The sequence below is a fragment of the Aythya marila genome (assembly GCF_965140915.1).
Source record: "Aythya marila genome assembly, chromosome: Z".
Classification (NCBI taxonomy): domain Eukaryota; kingdom Metazoa; phylum Chordata; class Aves; order Anseriformes; family Anatidae; genus Aythya; species Aythya marila.
Genome location: NC_139080.1, coordinates 14,932,269 through 14,955,665, shown reverse-complemented (window position 1 = coordinate 14,955,665; position 23,397 = coordinate 14,932,269). Strand labels below are relative to the sequence as shown.

General features: G+C 38.8%; 1 protein-coding gene across 1 annotated transcript in view; it reads left to right on the top strand.

Annotated features, from left to right (window-relative positions):
• Positions 1–23,397, top strand: part of OXCT1 (3-oxoacid CoA-transferase 1) — an 88,679-nt gene that overhangs the window by 857 nt on the left and 64,425 nt on the right. The window contains exons 2-6 of the mRNA XM_082784344.1: positions 2,038–2,146; positions 3,569–3,659; positions 17,666–17,801; positions 20,330–20,479; positions 21,802–21,908. Of these exons, the coding sequence (XP_082640470.1) occupies positions 2,038–2,146; positions 3,569–3,659; positions 17,666–17,801; positions 20,330–20,479; positions 21,802–21,908 (593 nt within the window). The remainder of the gene's footprint in view (positions 1–2,037; positions 2,147–3,568; positions 3,660–17,665; positions 17,802–20,329; positions 20,480–21,801; positions 21,909–23,397) is intronic.

Genomic DNA, 23,397 nt, shown 5'->3' with positions numbered 1-23,397 from the left:
GCAGGGGGGCCCGGCTGCTCCTGCCTTTGTTTTGTCGGGTTGTGGCTTGCCCCTTCTGCGAGGCGTCCTTCCCCTTGGCTGGCCGCTCGGGTGTCCTGGTTTGGGCTGGGGTAGCTGATTTTCGTCATAGCAGCGAGAAAATGTTGTCATGCTTTGGCTCTAGGGTAGGAATAAAGCCATAAAGCCACCGATGTGTTGGCTGTTGTGCAGTGCTCACACACAGCCCAGGGCATTACAGCCCCTCCTGCTGCCCCACGAGCGATGAGGGGCTGGGGGTGCACCAGGAGCTGGAGGGGACAGGGCCAGGACGGCTGGCCCTAGGCTGCCCAAAGGGATGTCCCACACCATGCGGTGCTGTGCTGAACGATAAAATGGGGCAGAATTGGCAGGGGTCTGCCATTGCTCAAGGACGGGTCGGGCAATTGCGCTGTGCATCGCTTGCTTTGTGTATTCTTTTTTTCCCCCCACTTTTTCTTCCCTGTTAATCTCCCTTTATCTCGGCCCACCACTTAATGCCCGCCTTCCTGGTTGTGTGTCCCCCTGCCCCTCGGCAGGGGACAGCGGGTGGCCACCGTGTGTCACCAAGCTGCCAGATCCACGGCCACCACCTGGGGTTTCGGCTTCGTGCCCTGGTGTGCAGGGACACACTTTGCAGTTCTGAAAATGTGTTTCTGAAGGAAATAGCCATGGGGCTACTGAGCATGGGGAAAAGGGTCTTATTTTCAACCAGTACGGTTCCCACTTAATAATGTTTTTCTGAGCCCCTCAAAGCAGAGGAGCATCGATGGCAGAGGAGCATTGGGAAGGAAAGAAACCTCCATTTAAAAAGGTTTTCTTAATACTCCATTCAAACCCTTCTAGCCTTAGTTTTATAAAGGAGGCGGTTTGTGTAGTTTTGAAACTGAGCCAAAATTACTGCACTGGTTGTAACTGGATCTTAAGACAACTCTGCAGGGAAGAATACTGCCATTCTCTTTATGTTGTGCATACATTAGCTCGATTATTATTCATTTACCCATTCTTCTCCTCCTTTCCCAGTCTACAATTTCTACTTCCACATCAAATTAGAAGTGGAAACAACATCAGCTAGTATTTTGACCTCCAAATATGCTCAATTTTTCAAGACTGTGTAAGTATAGTGTAGTGGTTTACATGTCAGTTGCTGCTGGAGCACTGACAGTACTTCATTAGTATTAATCCATGATAATATTACTGTGAAATGCTTCAAGGGGAAAAAAAAAAGTTTTAGGATAGCTGTGATCTAAGAATACAGCAGAGGATTCATGGTGGTTACTGTTTAATGGGTTTGCGCTATCAAGTCTTGATTTTGGGGTGGAAGTCCTATTAATTTCCCTTTTGTCCTCCTATTTCATATGTTTGTGGCAGTCTCCCTGACTGAGGGTGGTTCTCCAACAATGCATGTAGTGCTAAGAATGCAGGACGAAGCTGGGCATCCCTGCTTACTACACGGCCAGCACAGTGCTGTACTTCACATTGTTCCTTGGCCTCCACTCAGAGTTTGTGGTGATGTTGGCCCTCTGCGTCTGCGCCTACTGATTATCCTTGGTGTCCAGATACTTCGGAGCTACAAGCAGTAATGTTGGGTTGGAGCAATCTACATGTTGCTCAAACTCATGTTGAGGAATTGCATTTTTGAGTCTGTTTACAGTAAGTCACGACTTCTCAACAGTTTAAGATGGAATTCAGAAACTGTAAATCTGTTTGAATATAGTCTAATGGATGCAGTTTATATTAGTCCTAAAGCCTTTATAACACGCATGAATGTAGCAAAACATGGGTGATATGATTTGGGGGATAGAGAGACAGCAGAGTCCTTGTTCTAGACAGCCTAACCCATATATATGTCCCCCTACCCTTCTATCCCTCTTTCCACAAATATGGAAGCTTAGTCTTTGTCTTAGCAGTGTCTTTTTTGTACATCTTCCCCTTTAGTTAGCCAGAGGAATGGTCGTTATTACAGAACTACCATATAATACATCGTATTCACTCACTTAACCTCTTTTAATGTTGTTCTAGATTTCTGGATGCTATTTTTCTACGAGCTCTCAACGCAACACCAAATTTTATACTGATCCTGTTGAAGCTGTAAAAGACATACCCAATGGGGCAACTATACTCGTTGGTGGTAAATATTTAAATTCTTTATGGATGAAAACTTGTATTCTATTAATGAGATAATTGTGGTTCTTTTAACGTTATCTAATTTGAGAATCCATATCTTTTGTGTAGGTATTTTAAACAAGTCATTTCCTACCTTACTAATCATGGGACAGACCTTATCAGTAAGCAAATCTTGGTTTCTTAGTTGAAGGAAATATCCTCAGGAAAAAATCATTAGTTATTTTTCCCCATTAATAAAGCGTTAGACCTTAATTGCGTCAATTTGAATGCAGAAAGTTAATTTGGTCTTTTGGATCATTACTTCAGATGGTGAAGAAAGGCATTTTAGCTTGATTATTTTTATGCATTCTGTGCTCTGTATTTGCCTTTTCGCTGGCTCTCTGTGACCTTGAACAAATCACCTGAGCTGTTTGACTGTTGGAAGTCAAAATAACTTACCTATTATTCAGTTATACTGAATGGTTATGTGTAATATTTCCAGAAGAGTCAAGAAATTGTATCATACTGGCTTTCAACACGACTTGAGCTCTTAAATATTCTAGATGTTTTTCACAGTTTCATGCTGTTTAACCTCCTGAAAGAAAAGGCAGTCTCTTTATTTAACGTACCATATCTGATTTTTAGTACTGAAGAAGAGTAGTGAATGTAATGTTGTAAAACATGGGAAACATCACTAGAGATCTGTAGTAAGGCAAAGAAATGATAATTCTTCCTATTTATCATTTTGCCTTACTACTGTCTATTTTTTTGTTGTTGTTTAGTAGGAACAAAAGAAAAGATGCAATGGTTGCAAGTAAAATGCTAGTAGTCATAGTATTAAGAGTAAGACTGGTGCTTCAAATGTGCTATACTTCATTTTAGGAGTATGAGGTTCTTGCACAATAGGCAGGGGTGTGAGGTGCTTCAGCCTGGGTGGAGATCTGGGTTACTGTGCTTCCAGTTACTGGTCTTACCCAGAAGTTTAAGATTTCCAGATTCTTATCACTGACTGTAGGTTATGCTGTATGGGAGAACTCTTTGCTCCTCTTGTTTGACAATGTTAACCATTCATTGTTACTGATGGTTAGTTGCCTGGAAAAAAAAAAAAAAAAAGAGGAGTAATGTATATAAGGGCACAGGGCATGGATAGGACACACACCAGGATAGCCAAGGTCTTGGAGACCTTATCCAAAGGCTGTTTGCATATGAGCAGGTATCTGATATCTTTATTGCTTTAATATTGCTAAATTGCTTTAATCCAAACTGGGAAGCATCCAGTGACTGGGAGATTACAGTACTAGGGCACACCACGCTTTCCAGAAGTATTGGTTTCTTTAGTCATCTAAAGTGCTCATTCTATTCAGGAAAGACTTAACTAACCAGTGCTTCTGATTAAACTGTTTTTCAAACACTTGTGACATATTCAATTTTATTTCATTATACACAGGTTTTGGATTGTGTGGGATTCCTGAAAACCTCATTGGGGGTTTGCTGAAGACTGGAGTAAAGGGAATTACAGCTGTCAGTAACAATGCAGGGTAGGTATACGTGTATTTGTGGCTTAATTCTGTTCATGTGAGAAGGCTGGTATGTTTAAAAAAAATACTACTTTTCATCATAAGGTGTCTGAAAATTAACATGAAAAAATAATATAAAAAAAATGAAAAATCGGTATGAAAAATAGCTGTGTCAGTTTTATTTTTGGACTGAGTCCAGAGAGTACAGTCCTGTGTGTATATATACCCCGATTTGTCTGGGAGCAATTGTTGCTGTAGAACATAGCAATTACGTATATTTACATATATTTAACCGGTTGATTGTAACTGAAAATATCAGTCATTTGTGTGTCTGTAAATTTCGAGATGGGAATTTTTAATTACATTTTGAGGCTTTCTGACAAAATTTTATTATAGCTCCGTTACTTTAAAAAAAAAAAAAGGGGGGGGGGGGAGGAAAATAACCCCACAACAATAGAGAATATTTATGATAAATCAATGGAGAGACTTTTTTTGTGAGTCTAGAAATTATCATTTTGTTAAATATTTGCCCATTAAGAAATTCATGTGAGATTGACAAAATAATTTTTACATGCAATTTCCCAGCTTCTCATTATGGTTATTTTTTTTTTTTACACAAGCTGCTCATCTAGTACACCTAACAGTCTTCATGTAGAGAAATACAGCCACAAGTGCATTGATGGAATAGAAACAAAATTAAATAAAAATTCTGACATGCAGAATGTAGTGACGTGTATTTGAAATTTGCCAGGTCAATAAGATGGATGTTCTGCTCCTTGCAGCATGTTGGATGAGTAGCATATGCAGGTAGCCCTAAATTTGGTGCAGTAACTTATCATATTAAATATCACCCACAGCAACAAAATAATCTCAGTATAATTTGGTTCACTGTGGATTTAAAGAACATTGAAAACCATAAAAAATCCTCATTTACTATTTCGTGTCAAATGCAGCATACAAAATTAAGTAGTTCACAAAAAAATGCACTAACCTGGGATTTTCTAATTGCTGAAATTACACATCATTACAGAAAAGAAAAGAAAAAAAGGGTAAGAATGCTCATGCACCATGCTCACACACCAGCTTGCTTACCACCTGGGGTGTATAATCCTATAACCCCAGTAGATCTAGCTGTGAAAACACTCTTGTTTCACAAGGCAGGAGTTTAGGATGAGCCCTCTTAAAAAAAAAAAAAAAAAAGTTTGCTAAAGGTGCATCGAGATACTTGCACCAGAATAAGGGAGAGATGGGTTTATGTGAAACAGAAAGGTTGTTTGGGTATGAAGAGCTTGGTTCCTAGTGTGAAATGAACGTAGATGTCAAACACTGCTTCCTCAATTCCTCCAGCCTTGCCAAAGAAGTGAATTAAGTTTGATTTATCCAGTAATGCTTTGTGCTCTTGTCATCTGTGTCATTACATCTCTCCTATGGTCTCCTACGTCTATGGTTTTGTATCCCAGTCTGTTTTAACTAGACTGAAATTAACATGATTTAAAAACAGAATATAATTAAAAAATACAGATAAAGTAGCAATTATAACAATTAATAATTAATAAAAAAAAATATGTTTTGCAAATCATTGTCTCTTCTCACTTAAAATATTTCAGACATGGTTTCTTGGTCATAGAACAAGGAAACACCTGAAATCTCCATGTGGTCTTTTTCACTACCTTTTCAAACTCAGATTTAAACATTAACAAGAAAAAGTACTTTCTTCTGTTATCTACTGTTATCAGCTTTGTTTCCTGGTTAATAAGATAATACCAACCTGTAGATTGAAATTAGCAGTGGTAACAGGGAAAAGTGTTTCAGAAAATGTTTTTTCTTTAAAAGTTTGATATTGTAAGGGAAAAAATGTGTTGAGCAAAATCAGGCAGTATTTTTTTTCTCAGATATATAATCTTACGAATTTTGGAATATTCTGTTGAGCAATCATTATGGCAATAGTGAAGTTTAGTTGGAGTTTTCACTTCCAACTAAATTGGCAAAGTATGTGGCCCTCCTGCTGCATCACAAAACTTCCGACGTTTGATACAAGGTCACATAGGTACTGATTGAGTTCTGCTAGATATAGCAGAGATATTTAGTTCTGCTAAGGTTCTCACTTCTGTTTTCTCGTTTGAGTTCTTTGGACCCCATAGAAATAAGCCACCAGTTTTATTTTTATGTTTACTTTAATTAAATACAGTTGTGGTTCTCTTTTTATTTATTTTTTATTGCTTTTAGAAGAAAATATGTTCCTATATATGTAATCCAGGCAGCTGAAGTTCACAATATGTTAATCTTATTTTTTTCCAGTTCCTCGTGCTTGCCATTGTGCATGCATAGTAATGGATATAATTTGCATTAGCACATAGGGAGTCACACTCAAACCCTTCACTATCCTGTTGAAAACAATTTCTGTTGGATGCTAAAAAGGAGACAAAGAGATAGAATTTATGAAAGATCAATCATGTAGAAGAGATCAATCACTTTCCTTATACCCTTATTTCTGAATGACATGCATATGTGTCAACAGAGTAAGTGCATAGATGCTTCTAGCAAGTAAAGGTTTAAATGTGAAAAGAGAAGCATTGTGGAATGGAACTCAGAAGCAGACACTTTGTATTGTATTTTATAATATAGAATATTGTTGTGGTTTACCCCAGCCAGCAACTAAACACCACGCAGCCGTTTGCTCACCCTCCCCCCTCCCTCTCTGGGATGGGGGAGAGAAACAGGAAAGTGAAGCCTGTGAGTTGAGATAAAGACAGTTTATTAAGACAGGAAAATAATAACAATAATAATGATGATAACTGTACTACTACTACTAATGTGTATGAAACAAGTGATGCACAGTGCAGTTGCTCACCACCTGCTGACTGATGCCCAACCTAACCTTCACCTAGCAGGTGAAAAATCTTTCACCAAGATTTTTGATGGTATTGTAGGCCAGGCTGGATGGGGCTTTGGGCAACCTGCTCTAGTGGAAGGTGTCCTTACCTTGGGCAGGGTTGGAACTGGGTATTCCTTAAGGTCCCTTCCAACTCAAACTGTTCAGTTCACTAATTCTGTATTAGGTTGGAATTAATTTTGCTTGAAAGAGTTGCCCTGAAAATTCTTTGATCTTTGAAGCTGGAGAGATTAGTGTCAAACGTTTTGTTTTCCATGAATGTTCATGGAAGTCTGATAAACACCTCACAGAAAAGTATGATGATCTGTGCTTCCTTTTAGGCATACTCAAAGTGTTGGTATTTGAATTTGTCTCCAGTGCAGGCTTCCACCTCTACAGATTTTAAAGGCACTTCAGACCTGCATCCTCATTTCTTGTTGTATACCTGCTAATGGCTGTTACCTTTGAGGGGCTGTTGGAGCAGCAATTGTGCTAAGGCTTTCCTTGTAGGTGGTATCAGATGACTTGAAAATGCCCAAGAACATCTGGGTTTTTCATGAAAGCTAGCTTGTAAAAAGCCTGGTTTTAATCTCATATTAAACAGTATTGTCTATTTTGAAATTAATTTAAGAATATGGCCTCATCTTTTGTTTTTATTTCTTAACTATTATATGGAATTTAGCCTGCTATAATTTGATAGGGTTTGACATCTGAATCAAATCACAGATGTTGTCAATAATAAAGTCAAAATCCTCATCACAGTGAGTGAAACCATTTAAACATCTTAGAATACCATAGCAAAAAGCATAATGATACTACCAAGTATCACAATACTAACAAATAGATTTGAAAACTGAAATAGCAGAGCATTCATATGCCCTGCAGCACTAGTATTCAAAGGGTGAGTTGTTTTTTTAATCTTGGGATGTCAAGTACTTTGTGAAATGACTAACTTGCCACTTTCCAAGATGCCTCAGGATTCAGTATTTTGCTCTGGTGCTGAGTGCTGTGCTGTAGCTAATACCCTGCTGTGTTTCATCTTCCTGACTGCAACTGCTTTCTGTTCTCCAGCTCCTCCAGCACACAAGAGGTAATTGGCTGTGGTTAGTGTTTTTTTTTGTTTTTTTTTTTTCATCCGGCAGTGGGGTTAGAAGGCAACTTGTAATTGGAGCAGAGAAGGAGCCAAGTATGCAGACAGGCAGCCTCTTCTAGAGAACAGTGCAGCAACATGGATTAAGTCACATGTCTTTCAATATGTGTGAACCACAAAATGTTCTTACAGAGCGATCTGTTTGTGACTTAAAGAGCAGCAAGGGGGACAACGTTTCACTTGCATCTAGGAGAGAGCAAGAGGAAGTCCTGTCGCACTCTTACCAACTCCTTTCTTTGAGCTGGAGAGGAGGTTCAGCCAAGTTTAGAAATGCTTGGCACTCTGGGGAAACAACTTCAGAGGAGTATGTGATCACAAATTCACACCTTATTGTGCTGTGCTACAGTGCAACAGGGAGGAGATTCCTCCTGCATGTCCTTCCTCGGTTCATATGGCTGCTAGCAGGTCAAGTCCTTGTTTTGAGCTGTGAAAGCCTTGCCAGGGAGGGGATGTACAGTCCTGTATGAGGTGCTCTTGGGCACCTGAGTTAGAAATATGATCCTGCTCAACACACGGCCTGTTGCTGTGCGCTTCTGTAGTGCGTAAGCTATGCACTAGCCAGTGAAATGGCATATTTAAGAGTAGTTACTCTTTTGCCAAGCCAAACAAAGCAAAGCGTTTGAGAGGGAAGCAATACAAATATTCCGTATCTCTGCTATTTACACAACGTGCTGCGGGTGAAACTGGGGCTTGTGAACCATGGGAGATACTGAAAGGTACTATGGTGGGCAGGTGTGCTTTTAAAATGCATACTCTCACACCTTCCCTTATAACTTGTTTTGCCTGTGTTATTCATATTTTAAGTATTTCCTTTACAATGTATGATTACATGCCCGTTAAATTTAGAAGATTCTATTTCAGTAACCTTCTAGAATCCATTTTATTTTGTCTTTGCTGCATTGTTTAAATTTGGTTAGCTACATATACATCAGTGCACCCTTATTTTAAACCTTGACTCAGTGAATTCCCAACATAGCTGTGATTGACAAACAGTACCTTCTTGCATGTGGCTGTTGTTATCTGCACTATGACTTCATAGTACCTGTTGCATACTGACCAGGTTATAGTAGACTTGGACATTTCAGGTCATCTTACACCAAAGCTTCCATTTTGCAGGTTTACAGGCCTATTGTTTCAGGATCTGTGTTGCAACAAAACTAATCTTGTCATTAACAGTTAACAAAGCCAAATATTTAAAATGAAAGTTTAAGGAATTGGCTCCAAATTGTTATTTTTCATTAATTATGCTTCGTGAAATGGTTAACTAATTTTGGGTATAATCACATTCTGAGATGAACACCTTTATTCTGTCTGTACTACCTCAATAGACTGACTTTGTGCTAGGTAAAAATGAAGTCTGTTAGTTACTTGTACTAGCTGCACATGTGGTCTGACTGTTGTTACAAATGGTCTGCTTCTCTCTGAGTTTTGTCTGCTTGTGAGATTTAAATATGCATTCTTTTTGAATGCAATAGTATTGAACAGTAGGTTTTCACTTACAGTAAAAATAGAAAAGTCACAGCTAATATATCTTAACTGCTAATCACCTGGGTGACCATTTTAAAGGAGATTGACCGCATGCTGTCAGATTATCAGAGGTTCAAGCTATCTGCTAAGAAGGCATTAGCAGCTTTTTAAACCTTTAGTTTCTGTGCTAATTTAGGAGAAGTTATTTTTATGTTACGATATTATGCATTTCTAAGGAGAAGATAGCCTTGTGATAAATATTTGGTCAATGTGCCTGTGTGCACTAAGTTACTCATTGTATGACTGTGCACCCCATATTAATTCAAAAGTATGAAAGGTACTTTTCTAGTTTTAGCAATTAAATATTTTGTTTTTAAGGCAGGTTTAATAAACCTTAACATAGATAAAATTTATCTTGTTTGTCTGTAATTACTTTGAGCTAAGTGTGCCATCTTTGACATAGACTTCCTATTTGTTCTTGTGTATGTAATTCCTATGCCCTAATTCCTTCCTTGTATATTAATGTATATGTTTCTTTCCTTTTATGTTTTTTTTTTTTTTTTTAAAAAAAAAAGTTTCCTGGTAGAAGTCGCATCCCAAATTCACAGAAAGTTGAGAAATTTTTCCATGTAAAATATCAATAAGGTGTTGAGTACTTCTAACGATCATAAAAGTGACAATCACTTGATTCAGAGTGAAAAATGTAACTGAAGAAGTTTATGGAAGAGTGTGAAGAAAGCTTGTATGTCACAAAGATACAATCAAAATAATGCTCAGAAGATCTTACATTGTGATGTAATTTCTGCATATATAAGAAATTCTTTGAATATCTCAAACATTCTTTCACAAGTGAAACACAAGGTCACCAATGACTCTTATCTTTCTTGCATATGGGAGGTTGCCACAGTAATGGGGGAAAGGTCTGTAATTTATTTTTAGTGTTAAGATGAATATTTGGGGCAGTTTACTTCTTTTTTCCTCTAATTTTTTTTTTTTTTTTTTTTTTTTTTTTTTAAGAATCTATTTGGATGCTTTATTACAACTGTTAGATTGTTGACCCTCTTTGAACTGCAAATCACTCAAGATCTGACCAGGTCATCTTGCTAATTTTAGTGCGGAGGTTATTTAGGATTTTGGCAGGGCGAGTTGTACTAAACTTTGCACTACATAGAACTATTGAGAAATCAGCTCAGAGGATGACTTGCAGGTTGTGATTACAAATGAAGAGGACCAAGTAGGTAAAGAATTCAGTGTGTTTGAAGAATTGTGTCAACTTCATTTTAGAAAAGTGTCAATAAAAGTTAAACTTAGCTTTCAGCCAGGAGATTGGAAGTATGATGCATACACGATGAAATTCAAATATTTAATGGATTAAGTGTATACTATTTAACTTCACTGCAAAGGAAAAATAGGGCAAATTTTAAAAGCTCTGAATGGAATTTGCTTTATTTGTTGTATTAGAAACATGATATGCTACTTCATAGCAAAAAGAAAGATGGAGAGAGGAGTCCCTGCTGCTGACCTAAGTTTCCAATGTGCAGTACCTGTCTTTCTCAAAAATTGTCTGCCTTCACAGCATTTTGATGGACCTGGCAGATATACATATATATATGCACTAGTCATTCGTACAAGCAGCGGTGCATCTTTTTTTTATGGAAAGGAAGGATGGCAGAGGAACAATACTGTTATTTTGCTGTGAGGTTGAAGCTGAAATGGAGTTACTGGAGCAGAGAGGATGGAGTTTCCCTAAGAAGGCTTTACTAGTGGAGGGAGAAGAGTGCAGTGCAAGCAGTGTGTAGAGTGAGTGGAGGGAATTTAAAGCTCAGTCATGCTGATAGCTTGCCAGCAGGGCTTCATGATTTCAGCAACCATGGGCTCCTTTTGCTTTCATCTTTTTCCCCTCAGAGTGAAAGGGGCAGTGTCAGTCTGCTGAGCTGAGAGAGGTTCAGTGCATCATTTTTTTTTGTCCTTTGCCATGGGCTAAAAAAGGTGGTGAGACATGCTATGGGTTCTGGACCCTGTGATCTGCCCTGCTTTCTGTCCTGCCTCTTCCTTCTGACTGGGAGTGCTTGAGCATACTGAAGCTCCAATACTTCTCTCTTCCTCCTCTCTTCTCTGTTATCTTCCCTAAGATAGATTCTACCTCTCTTTTCTGCCTTCCATTAACCAGTTCTTAGATGGAAAAATGTCCTAGGAGAAGGGAAATAAAAAAAAAAAAATTACAGTTTCCCTCTCTCTGCTAGTTGATTCCCACCCCACCCCTCATGTTCCTCTCATTCTCCATGTACTTTCTTGGTAGTGCAGGACAGAAAAGAAGCAAAACCAGCATATTGGTTTATCTGGCTCCTCACTAATCTTTTAACCTAATGTGTAAGGGATTACTGTGGGACATGCTCTTACAGCTAGATGACTGGACAATGCAAGACATCAAGTGCTGCTAGATGAGTGCCCACATTTATTTTATCCTTGATTGCGTGCACTTAGGTGTCTTCTGGCAAAGGCCATTCACTCGTTTTCTGCACAAAGGGTCATGTTCTGATGCTGGCAGGATTGCACTTTGATGACTTTTGTGGGGCTGTGAATGTGCATCACTAGGAACTTGGACGCTTTCTTCAGCCTTTTTTCATGTTGGTCAAGTTTCATGCTGTAGTTAGGGCAGTCCCTGAGCATGCAACTTTAAGGCTGTATTACTGACAAACAGACAGTGGTCAGTCCATAGCTCTCAGCTTGGGAGCCTACCTGGGCTTCCCCTGGAAGTGTGGACCTAGTGGGAGACATGATCTGTGTAACTTGGAGCAGATCCTTTTGAGGACTGTAAAGTTAAAGTTACAAAGTAAAAAGAGACTAGATGAATCCTCTTCTAAGTGGACAGAGATGGAAGAAATTATTTCTCTCTCCCACTTCTAGCCTCTTGCCAGGAAAATTTCTAGCTCTGGAACGGATCTGTACATTATCAGGTTTCATGCGTAGCTGTGCAACGCTGTGACCTGCCGAATGCCTAGAGAGAGACTGCTCATGTATCTCCAGAAGCTGACTAGTGTTTTCATATAAAGCACTCTTTAGAAAAATATCTCTGTCAGAAACCTTGGGACTACAGAAGGAATAACCAAAATAAGAGGACGAAGAGAAGTATGCTTTTTTGCAGCAACAGCAAGTTTCAAGAAACTCTAGTTTCTGCTTGAGGACAGTCCTTGCCTGAGTATTTTTATTACATGGTTTTCTTTCTCAGTCTGTGTTCTCCAGGGATGATGTAGTTGCCCTCCTGTCCTTCCAATCTCCAGACTGTAGGAGGAGGAAGGTCAGGTATGTCATTATGTTAGCTCCTCTTTGGCCAGCATATTTTTATACTACAAAACCCAAATATACACGTTAACCTTTCATATCCAGTGACTTCTGGTCTTGGTGAGATCTTCAAGGAATATCCACCTCAGGTCCCGGAGAATTCTTGTGCAGCAAGAACGGAGAAAAACTTCTCTTTAAGAGACATAGAACAAAGCCATGGAGTTAACTGATGATGCTCACTAGCAGTTTCCAGTGTTCACAGAAAGAGCAGCCAGTCCTTTATACATATACTTGTGCTTTTCTTTGGTACATGTAAATGTCTCTACAAAGGCAGAGAGGAGAGTGTAATTAGCACTGTTTACTCTAAAGGAATGAAAAGCCATCTCATGGCTTGCCAGAGCAGTGTGACATCCCAACTCTGCCTTTTTGTCTGAATAATAATGCAAATTTCTGTTACCTGCTTCATTGGGCTGTGTAGGGCTTGTTGGTGTGTGAAGCTTGGAAACTTCATGAACTCATCTTCCTTGTGATGCTGTAGAATGTATTTTATTTGAGACTCCAAGGAAATAAAGGTAGTTTGCAGTTCTCAGACCTTTATCTGGAGTGCAACATAGGCATGTTGTCGAGACTATTTGAAGTGTATTTGAGATTTGCTAGATCTACCTGGGAGTCTTCTTTGGCTAGTTTTCTATTACAAAAGCCTGACACTGGTTTTTGACAGGAAGATTTTGTAAGTCTGAGAGGGACAAAACAATAGAAAGGAATTCATTACTGGACAACAAGACCTGCTGAATTGTGATTATGTTTTCCGGTCAGCATTGGCAAAACAGAGACCGTGAATTTGGGTCACCTGTATTCTTGATCAGTGTCATGTTAGATCTCCTTTGCTGTATTCATTTCATGTATTCTATAGATTCAGATTTCATCCTAATATAGAACAGGAAACTTAAAAGAAATCTTGATGGCTATGAGGGGAAAAGAAAACATTCTCTGTCTCTGTGCTTTCCTTCTTCTGACAGTATACGTAAAAGCTGTAACAACTTCCACCACGCCTCTTTCCTTCCTGCTCAGAGCAACACATTTTTATTACACTCACCTCTGTTTAAATTGTTAAGGGACTGAACCCAGTTTCGGGATGCATTCTTTCCATTCCCTCAGTGAAAGATTTTTCTTCTTATGGCTATTATCTGATAGCAAGGGCACTGCCTGCAGGAAAGATATTTAGGGATAACATTCTCAGTATAAACAAAGCTTAAAAATTCAAAGCAACTTTTGTGCCCAAAACAAAAAGACCAAGAAAGCAGTAGAACATGGAAAGGAAGAACAAGCAATTAACAATTGCCCTAAAACAATCAAAAAAGTTACACTTAATGAAATTTCCCTAAATCAGAAATTATTTTTTACTTTAATTCCAGAATAGAGATATTAAGTAAAGGGCAAAGCATGGGGAAAAGGGGAATGATAACAGCTTTTTGACAATTGTGTGGAAATTTGTTTTCTTAGGATATTCTAGTATAAGGAAAAAAACAAACACAGAAAACAAATTAGGATGAAGTGTTCCAAGTGAGATTTTGGAGGGAAATGAAAAACAATGTGCACGAAAGGTTGCTGATGTGCTTGAAAGGTTATACAATGTCCGTGAAAGAGGGTTTTTCAGCTGGAAACCTGAATGCATGTTGCATATAATTGACATATGATATAAACATATAGGAAGAGTAACAGCAATTGGATTTTGCTTCTCTGAAGATGAAATCCCTGGGAATGGAAGTAATTCTGTGTGGCAGGCAGGCAGAGCATGACTGTCTGAAGGCAGAATGCCTCTTCTCATTGTGCTAGGAAAAAAAAGGCTGCATGGCCTGTGCGCTCTGTGACAGATCCTCACTGCAATTTTATTTTTGAATAAATTGACCTCCTTTGAGATATGGAGAAAGAGTGACTTAGAAATACCTTGGTTTGAATGTGACAGAATAACTTTTTGTTTAATTCTCACAGGGAGTTTTGTAACCACAGAGTTTTATTTGAGAGGTGATACTTTCCTGCAGTACATGAGAGAAGCAAACATATCTGTATGGGATCTTGCATGAAGATATTCAGAGTCCTGCTAAGGACCAGAGCGTAAGGACTATATGCTCCAGTAGCTGCTGCTTAGCCTGTGGAAGCAGAGAGTAGATGTCTTGGTGAAATGAAGCAGAAATATCTTCATAACCATTACAAATTAGCTTTTGGCCTTCTGCTGCAATTCCTTTCCTATGTGCATGTGCAAGTTTGCTTGCATGCAGAAATCTCATGTCTGCCTCTTTCTGTCGGATAGCTTGAAATTTCTGAAACATTAAGTGCTGTGTTACCCTTGTGGATGATACACAGGAGTAGCAAACTCCAGTTTGTAGACAGTTAAATACACTGCCCCCAGTAAAGCTCTGCAGACTGTTACTTAATGTACCTTCTTTCACTGTGCAGTACTCTAGTTATACAACCCCTTTAAACTGCTGTCAGATATTATCTGGTCTGTTATATTTGCTCATTATTATCTTTTATAATAATAAATCAGGGTTTGATGGTTTTCTTTTGAGAAGGATTTTCCTGCTTTGACTGACACAACAAAGCAAATTGTGGTGCTTGTATTTTTATTTATTTTTAATCCCTTTCTTTGCCTACAAGATTTCTTGTTTTACTCTGTTCTCAGCTTTTTTAGTTCCAAGCCTCTGGAATCTTTTCTTGTGGGGAGTTAGAAATATAGGTTGTTTCCATGTGGCACAGATTTTATTCTCAAGGCTTTGGCATGCTGGAACACTTTTGACATTGTATGGTATTGCATCAGAGCTGGATTTCTTTTATAGGTTAGAGTTAGAGAGTTAGAGAGTGGAGAAAGCTTTTTTTTTTTTTTTTTTTTTTTAAGTCAAATTCTTCACATCTACAGAGCAAAAAGTAAGCTTGAAGAATCATGCAAGAGAATTTTGTTTTACTTCCTCATGCATCGTTTCCAAATTGCTTGTGTATGCATAGAAGCAGGCTGCCAAATCTTAAAATAGTTCTCATTATACATGCAACTGGGAAGTCTTTCTGACTGCACATCTTGCTCTCTGCAGCTGTTGCGAGCACTGTGATAGGGGGGGAATAGCTGGTCCTGGTACTGCTCTGCTCAGCCCCTTCTCACTTTGCATGCAACACTGCAACAAATGCTGCAGTGCTGGCAAGCAAGAGGGTAGTTGTGCTGTTGTACGGAGGGCAAGCTGGGCCTGGTACAGCCTGGAGAAGAGACAGCTTGGGCTCTTGTGAATTTGGGTTAATCACTTAGGAGAAGAATTCAAAAGCATCCCCTAAGCCACCTCATTCTGCTTGAAACTTAGACTTTCAACGCCTCAGTGTGTGGAAAAAACAGCCACTGTGAGATAAGCTTATGCTCTGCATTGATCTGTGGAGCTGTCTGAACAGTAAATGCTGGGAAATACTATATATTATGTACCACAACAGGAATACTGCATTGGTCCAAGTTAATTAATCAGAATTAAATTTAAGAATAAAAATGTATAAGCATGTGGATTATGTTCACCATTACTGCTTTTCTGTTAGAAAATAAAGACTGATGTGCTAACTTCTTGAATCTGGCCTTTTGAAAGGATGCCAGGAGGTCACAACTGAGGTGTGTAAAATGGAATGTTAAGGGGTGGAGTATTAATATGAATTGAATGAGGTCCAGTGGGTTATTTCATTTGAACTATACTATTCATTGTGCAAAACAAATAACACTAGGCACACTCAGCATCAGTACTCTTTTTTTTTTTTTTTCCCTTTTTTTTTTTCACCATTGCCATACCAGGGCTAGGGGATATACTTAATGATAATTTGGGTAATGTATAAAAGAAAGTGGTATGATGCATTAATTTCTTCATGTGGTCATTAGTGGAAAGAGTTCATTTCTGACTATCTAGAGAAGGAAGAGTACTGTAGACATCATCATGTAAGAATGCTAAGAGTGTGAGATTAGTATTGGGAAGTGATATATTTCATTAAAGCAATTAATGTAATTAGAAAATACAGACAAGCTTTTGGAATCTTTTTCAGGAGTGGTGTTTTCAGTAGGATGCCTATATTGTAAACACTTGCATGCTAAGTACAGTGTGCTGGGTACTGGCTTTGGTTTCTCATAGAACACTCATTCAGTATTTCTTATGCTCCGCTGTGTGGATAATCTTGTTTTACTGAATTGAGACAGCTGTTAGCAAATACACCTCACTTTTGTGAGGTGCCTCTGGGTTGTGGCATCTTTCCCATGTTGTGTGTGGAGGGTCTGAGTTCTCCACTCATGTTACAGAGATCAGCACAGAGGTAGAGGAGCTTCACACACATGTACCAGTCTGCTGATATCCTGCATAATGTGGGAATGTGAAAGAAATGTTTATTTGTAATATGGTTTCTGTTTATTTCCGTTTTTATATTGTCACAAAAAACCTGAAGTATGTTGTTGTCCTACCAGTACACAATACATGTTGGCAAAAATCACAAAAGTGATAAAGGCTAACAAAGACCATCTTTAGGACATTAGAATTTAGGAATATTTTGAAGCATTGGCACAGGAAAACATCTGTTACCTTTGGCATTCAGTTTAAGCTGGCATTGTGACAGACAAGAATATCTTGACTGCAATTTTAATGTCCAATGCAATGTTGCTGGAGTAGGTAATTTCTTAATAAGAAAGTGGAATACTTACTGTAGTAAGAAAATTTAAATATAAATATTCTCTTGCTTTGGGTATAATCCAGCACTATAAATGTGAATGCACCTTTCTCCTTGAGCTGCTAAACAATCACTTTAACTGGTCTTCTCCCTAGGGAGCAAGAGTTCAAACAAAAAAATAAGTCTCTGTTTACTAAAAGCCAGGTTGTGCCTTGTCTGAGTCTTTCTTAGTTAGCAAAGCTTTTTAAAGGTGCATGTATGTAGCATAACAGCACTTGTTAAGCCCATATTTGTAGCTGTGACATAGGAAATGTCATTAAAAATGAAGTTTTGGGTTTCTTCAGTGCTCTCGAAGAGAAGAGGTGTGAGCAATAGACTCCTACATTTCAGTTTTAGCTTTGATGCTTTTTTTCCCCATTAAAGCTGTAATTTATCATTATTTTTTTAATCTACAATTCCTTATGGCAGAAATGGGGGAAGATAACTTTGTCCTGTCTAGTTAAGTCATAAAATTTATCAGATACTTTGCATAAAACAAAACAGTTATAAATGCCCAGTATTGTCTTCTGTTTTTCTACACAGTGTTGACAATTTTGGACTTGGTCTTCTGCTTCAGACTAAGCAGATAAAGCGCATGGTATCATCGTACGTTGGAGAGAATGCTGAATTTGAACGCCAGTATTTATCTGGTGAGCTTGAGGTTGAGCTTACACCTCAGGTAAGAAGACTGGTGATTTATTTTCATCTAAAATACTGATTTGAATGTTCCTTAAGTGGTCTTTTAAATTAATTTGTATTCTTAATGTTTTTTCTCTGTGCAGATGTGCAGTAGAGAAAGATGGCAGTTGCCAAGTTAGGGTCATGAGCTGTAGACTGCAACTGCGCTGTTAAGATCTAACTGGTCATATTGTGTGAATTTGTGTTATGGCATGGTACATTGCATTCATTTCAAGTAAATATAAGTACACTCATACATATACACATATATGCATGTGTGTAAAACATATATAATATGTTTTACTGTACAATGTCTGTCCTTGGTAGTTCCTCCTGGGTGACAGAAAAACACATGAACTATGGCTGGCCTACTGCTGTGGCCCATATAAGGGGAAAAAAGTCAGAGAATCCCTGGATTGATGGTAGCTGTGGTGTGTTATTTGGGGAAGTTGTGTATGCAGTGTCTGCCATCTAGTGGGTAAGAAACAAAAGAGGAGACCATTTTTTTCTGAGATGATGTTTAGAATACATTGTCTTTTGTTCTTGTTTGTTAAATCTCAGTGAGTTAGTCTACAGTGTTATGATCCAACATATACAACTTTTTAGCACTGGCAAGGTACCTCCATAGCTGGAATATAATGAGATCCTACTCCTATGAGCATTGGTGTTCCACTGGGAACTTGTTTTATAAAATAGGTACTATAACTTTAAAACCTACAGCATGTTATTGGGAGGCATTTCCAAAGGTGATGCAAAGCTTTTGGACTTGAAATAGCCATTAACTTAAGTCTCTAGGCAAAGCTACAGTATAAAGATTTTACAGAAAATAGTCCCTTGGGCTCAATCTCTTGGGATTGTGTCTAAGACTCCCAGGGATGAACAGGAAATATCCTTTTATACCCAGTCATGGAATGAATCTTCCTGGAAATGATGCTAAGGCACATGGAAAATAAGGAGGTGACTGGCGACAGCTTATGTGCCTGACAAATCCGGTGACCTTCTATTAAGGGGTAACAGCTTTGGTGGACAGGGAATGAGCAACTGACATCACCTACGTGGACTTGTGCAAAGCATTTGCACTGTCCCCCATGATATCCTTGTCTTTAAATTGGAAAGACAAGGATTGAACAGATGGACCACTCGGTGGGTAAGGAATTGGCTGGATGGTCACACTCTAAGAGTTGCAGTCAACAGCAAGTGGAGATCAGGGATGAGTGGTATTCCTCAGGGGCTGGTATTTGGGACCGGTGCTATTTAACATCTTTCTTGGTGATGTGGACAGTGGGTCAAGTGCACCCTCAGCAAGTTTGCCTATGACACCAAGCTGTGTGGTGTGGTCAACAAGCTGGAGAGAAGGGATGCGAGGACCTGGGCAGGCCTGAGAGGTGGGGCTGTGGGAACCTCATGAGGTTCAATTAGGCCAAGTGGAAGGTCCTGCACCTGGGCCAAGGCAATCCCAAGCACCAATATAGTATGGCTAGAGAATGAATTGAGGGCAGCCCCAAGGAGAAAGACCTGGGGGTGTTGGTTGAAGAAAAGCTCAACATGAGCTGGCAATGTGAGCTTGTAGCCCAGAAAGCCAACCTTATCCTGGGCTGCATCAAAAGCAGCATGAGGTGAGGCAGCTGATTGTCCCCCTCTACTGTTTTCTTGTGAGACCCCACCTGGAGTCCTGCATTCAGCTCTCAGGCCCCCAGCACAAGAAGGACTTCAACTTGTTAGCACAAGTCCAAAGGAAGGGCACAAAGGAAGGGCTGGAGCACCTCTCCTGTGAAGACAGGCTGAGGGAGTTGGGGTTGTTCAGCCTGGAGAAGGTTCTGAGGAAACCTTACAGAAGCCTTCCAATACTTAAAGGGGGCCTACAGGAAATCTGGAGAGGGACTCTTTGTCAGGAGGTGGCTTTAAACTAAAAAAGGGTAGATTTAGATTAGATGTTAGGAAGAAATTCTTTCCTGTGAAGGAGTTGAGGCACAGGTTGCCCAGAAAAGTTGTGGATGCCCCAACCCTGGAGCTATTCAAGGCCAGGCTGGATGGGGCTTTGGGCAACCTGATCTGGTGGAAGGTGTTCCTGCTCATGGCCGAGGAATTGGAACGAGGTGATCTTTAAATTCTCCTTTAATCCAAACCATTCTGTGGTTCAGTCAGCTGACATGGAAATAGCCAGGCACTTGTCACTTCTCACATTTCAAAAGCCTCAAATCTCACCTCTCTATCACCTTGCAATTCATTTTTTCCATCTTCCTACTTCATGCTCAGTAGTTCCATCCAGAAGACCTTGAACTCCTTAGTCATGTGATTTGCTTTGTGGACTGCATAGACAAGCTGTGTAAATCTTCATGGCAACGGTAGGTCTACAGTCTATGTATGTACACTGGTGAACAATAAAGTGAATTAATAACATGCAAGGAAATACAGGGGTCTGAAACATTTATGTTAAGATAAATGTTATGTTTCTGTTTTGGAAAGTGCCATTTAAATTTAATATGACTTTAGACAAAATTACTAGCTCTTGAATGTGTTTTCCCACAGGGTACACTCGCTGAACGTATTAGAGCAGGAGGAGCAGGAATCCCAGCGTTTTACACCAGTACTGGCTACGGGACACTGGTGCAGGAAGGGGGCGCACCTATCAAATACAATACAGATGGCACCATTGCCATTGCCAGCCAGCCAAGGGAGGTAAGATCTGTAAATCTGTTTTCAGGATGCCTTCTGCTTTGAAAACTGAATTTCATACTATTTCATACTATTAATCCAACATACCAAGTTTAACCTTGGTATGTGTTTAACCTTGGTATGTTGGATTAATAGTATGTCTATAGTACCAGGTAGAATAATTTTCCTCCCCCTGCTCATTCCTGCCCCCTGTAACTGATAAAAGCAAGATGGGGAAGAACAGGTTCTTGAGGAAGTCACACGTGGCTGTGGGATCTTGGATAGTTTCAGGCTCCTCGACAGAGAACATGGAGAGGGCAGAGACCTAGTCCAACTAACTTCTCTTTGGTGGATTTAACTGGATACATAAAAGCACAAAAATGTCCTCATGTTTCTTAAAATTTATCTAATAACATGAAGAGGAATTCCTTTTGTCTACTCCATTGCTGTCTGTTTATTCTTCTTTTAAAGATCTAACAAAGTCCTGAACTTTTTACTTCATATCAGTAATCTGGTGGATACAAAAAAATATATCTTGAGTTTGTGCATATTGAATATTCCATTCGGGTTCAATTCTGCCTCTGCCTTATACAGTGGTTCAATAGTGAGCTTTACTTGTGACTGCAAAGAAAATGCAACCATGTATGAGAAAACCTAGTGATAAGTTTGCCAGAATACTTTTTTAGACTTAATTTTCTGCATGGAATGTAACTCACCTGCTTCCCAAGCCCAAGTGTGTTATGAGTGAGCTTGTCAGTGAATCAGAAGAATTTTTACCTTGGTTAGAAGAAATTGTGAATTTATTCTTGAAAAATGCATTTCATTTTTACGCAGCTGTTAAAACAGTATCTGTTTGTCAGTTAGTATTCAGGCTTCATGAACACTATCATTACAAATATTAATCATAAAGGGAGACAAAACAAAATTCAGCCTGTCAGATGATCTGAATTCAGTGCTTTGTATCAAATTGTCTTTATTTAAATTTGGATTTTCTGCTGATAAGCAGTCATTAGGAACCTTTTCAACAGTTCTGCTTTAGCAATTTGATTCTTAATTAGCTAGTAGATATACAACAAAAAGCATGTCCAATACCGGTAGATGGAGCAGCAGGAATATGTATCTTGTTCTGTTCTGTATATGCTTCACTAAACACACACTGGGATAAGCCTGGGATTTATTACAAGCTCTGTGGCTACACACACAAGCTACAGTTTTTCAGATAGAATTGTACATAGTGCAAAAAGACCAGATAAAACAGTCTGTAAAATTAACCTTGTAAAATGAAAATTACATAAGATGATTGTTTGAAGAAACCTATATCTCAATAGTGTACTTTACCTCTGTAGGTGCGAGAGTTTGATGGTCGTCACTTTATCCTCGAGAAGTCAATTACAGGAGACTTTGCCCTTGTGAAGGCATGGAAGGCTGATCGTGCAGGAAACATCATTTTCAGGTATGACTTGTTTATCAGTTGGAAAAGATTCTTTAATGATTTTGATAATGAAAGTGAAGGAGAATCCTGTCTTGTGTGTGATGACAAAATAAAGTTTTACTGATTTCATTTTAATTCATATTGCCTTTCCCTAATGTCAAATTACACTTATCACACTTATCAAAAATTAAAAACAAAGAAACAAAAAAAACCAACCCTTTTTTTTTCTAAGGACTTCTGAGAATTAAAATACAGCTGTTCAATAAAATATTGGTAGTTAAAAATAATGTATAGGAGAGTCATAGCCATAGTATCATCTGTGGAGAAAGGTAGTAACATTGTTCCTGTCAGTTTTTGTGTTAGTTTGGGTCCTTTTTCTTGTGTGACTGAAGGCTGACACAAGTATCATATATGCCAGAATAGAAGGGAGTTGAGTCAGTCTCCTGACCAGTCAATAATGGGAAAGCTTGATTTTGTCCCCAGAAAAGCGTGTTTAAAGTCTATTTGATCTCAGTGGTGTAGGGAGAGGCATCACATGACTTTAAACATCTTTTATAGTGAAAAACTTGGGCATTGCACTAGTGTTAACATTTATTTCGGTAGTTACATCTGTCCTCTGGTTTGTCCTAAATTGAAGCAGAAGAGGTTTGCTTATGTTTAATGTCTGGTTTTTATTTGTTTGTTTTATGGCTATCAGATGAAAAGGTAAGCATTATAACAATCAATTGCAGTTTATTATATGAAGGGTCTGAACAATGTAGTCTGACTGTATGTATTGAGAAGAACAATGTGTTGAAGAAGCAACTGAAAAATATGGGGATAAAAATGGGGAAAAAGTACAGTTGCTTTATAGGTGGCTCCATCAACAGGATAGAAAGGAAAATTTATTTTTGGCATTGTGACACATTCTGGATTTGTAGTCACTGTCACTGTGACCCTTCCATACTTACTTCTATTATGCAAATTCTGTTTTTATTTTCCAATGTATGCCAAGATAGATGTAGACTCTTCATTTACTGGCATCTGCCACTGCTTTCACAACAGTGTGGCACTATTTATAGTTAATTTCCTATGACTCTGATACCTGCTGAGCCAATAGGAGTGGAATAACTGCCAAACTGTTAGTCACGCTCAAGCTAAGAGCTTCTTTTAAATATAAAGGATATACTTCAGGTAGACTTATTAGAATCATGCAGGCCAGTGTGAATTTTTTGTCTGTTCTCCTGCATGAAGCTATACAGTTTTCTTGGGATCCTGAATGGCACTAGTTCCTTTAGGAAACAGCTTTTAAAACAGGGTTTTCTTCATGTGACTTCAGGTTCCCTAGTGCATTTGTTCCATACAATATGCTGTCATTACTTTTGTTCAGGCATCTTTACGGTGAGCAGACAGTTTTGCATCACAGCTCTTTCATTCTTCAATACGATACACCACTACCAAGACAAATAATCCAAAACTCCCTCAAACATAATGAAATAACTTCACCTTGTTCCTGTGCTAGCTGTAAGGG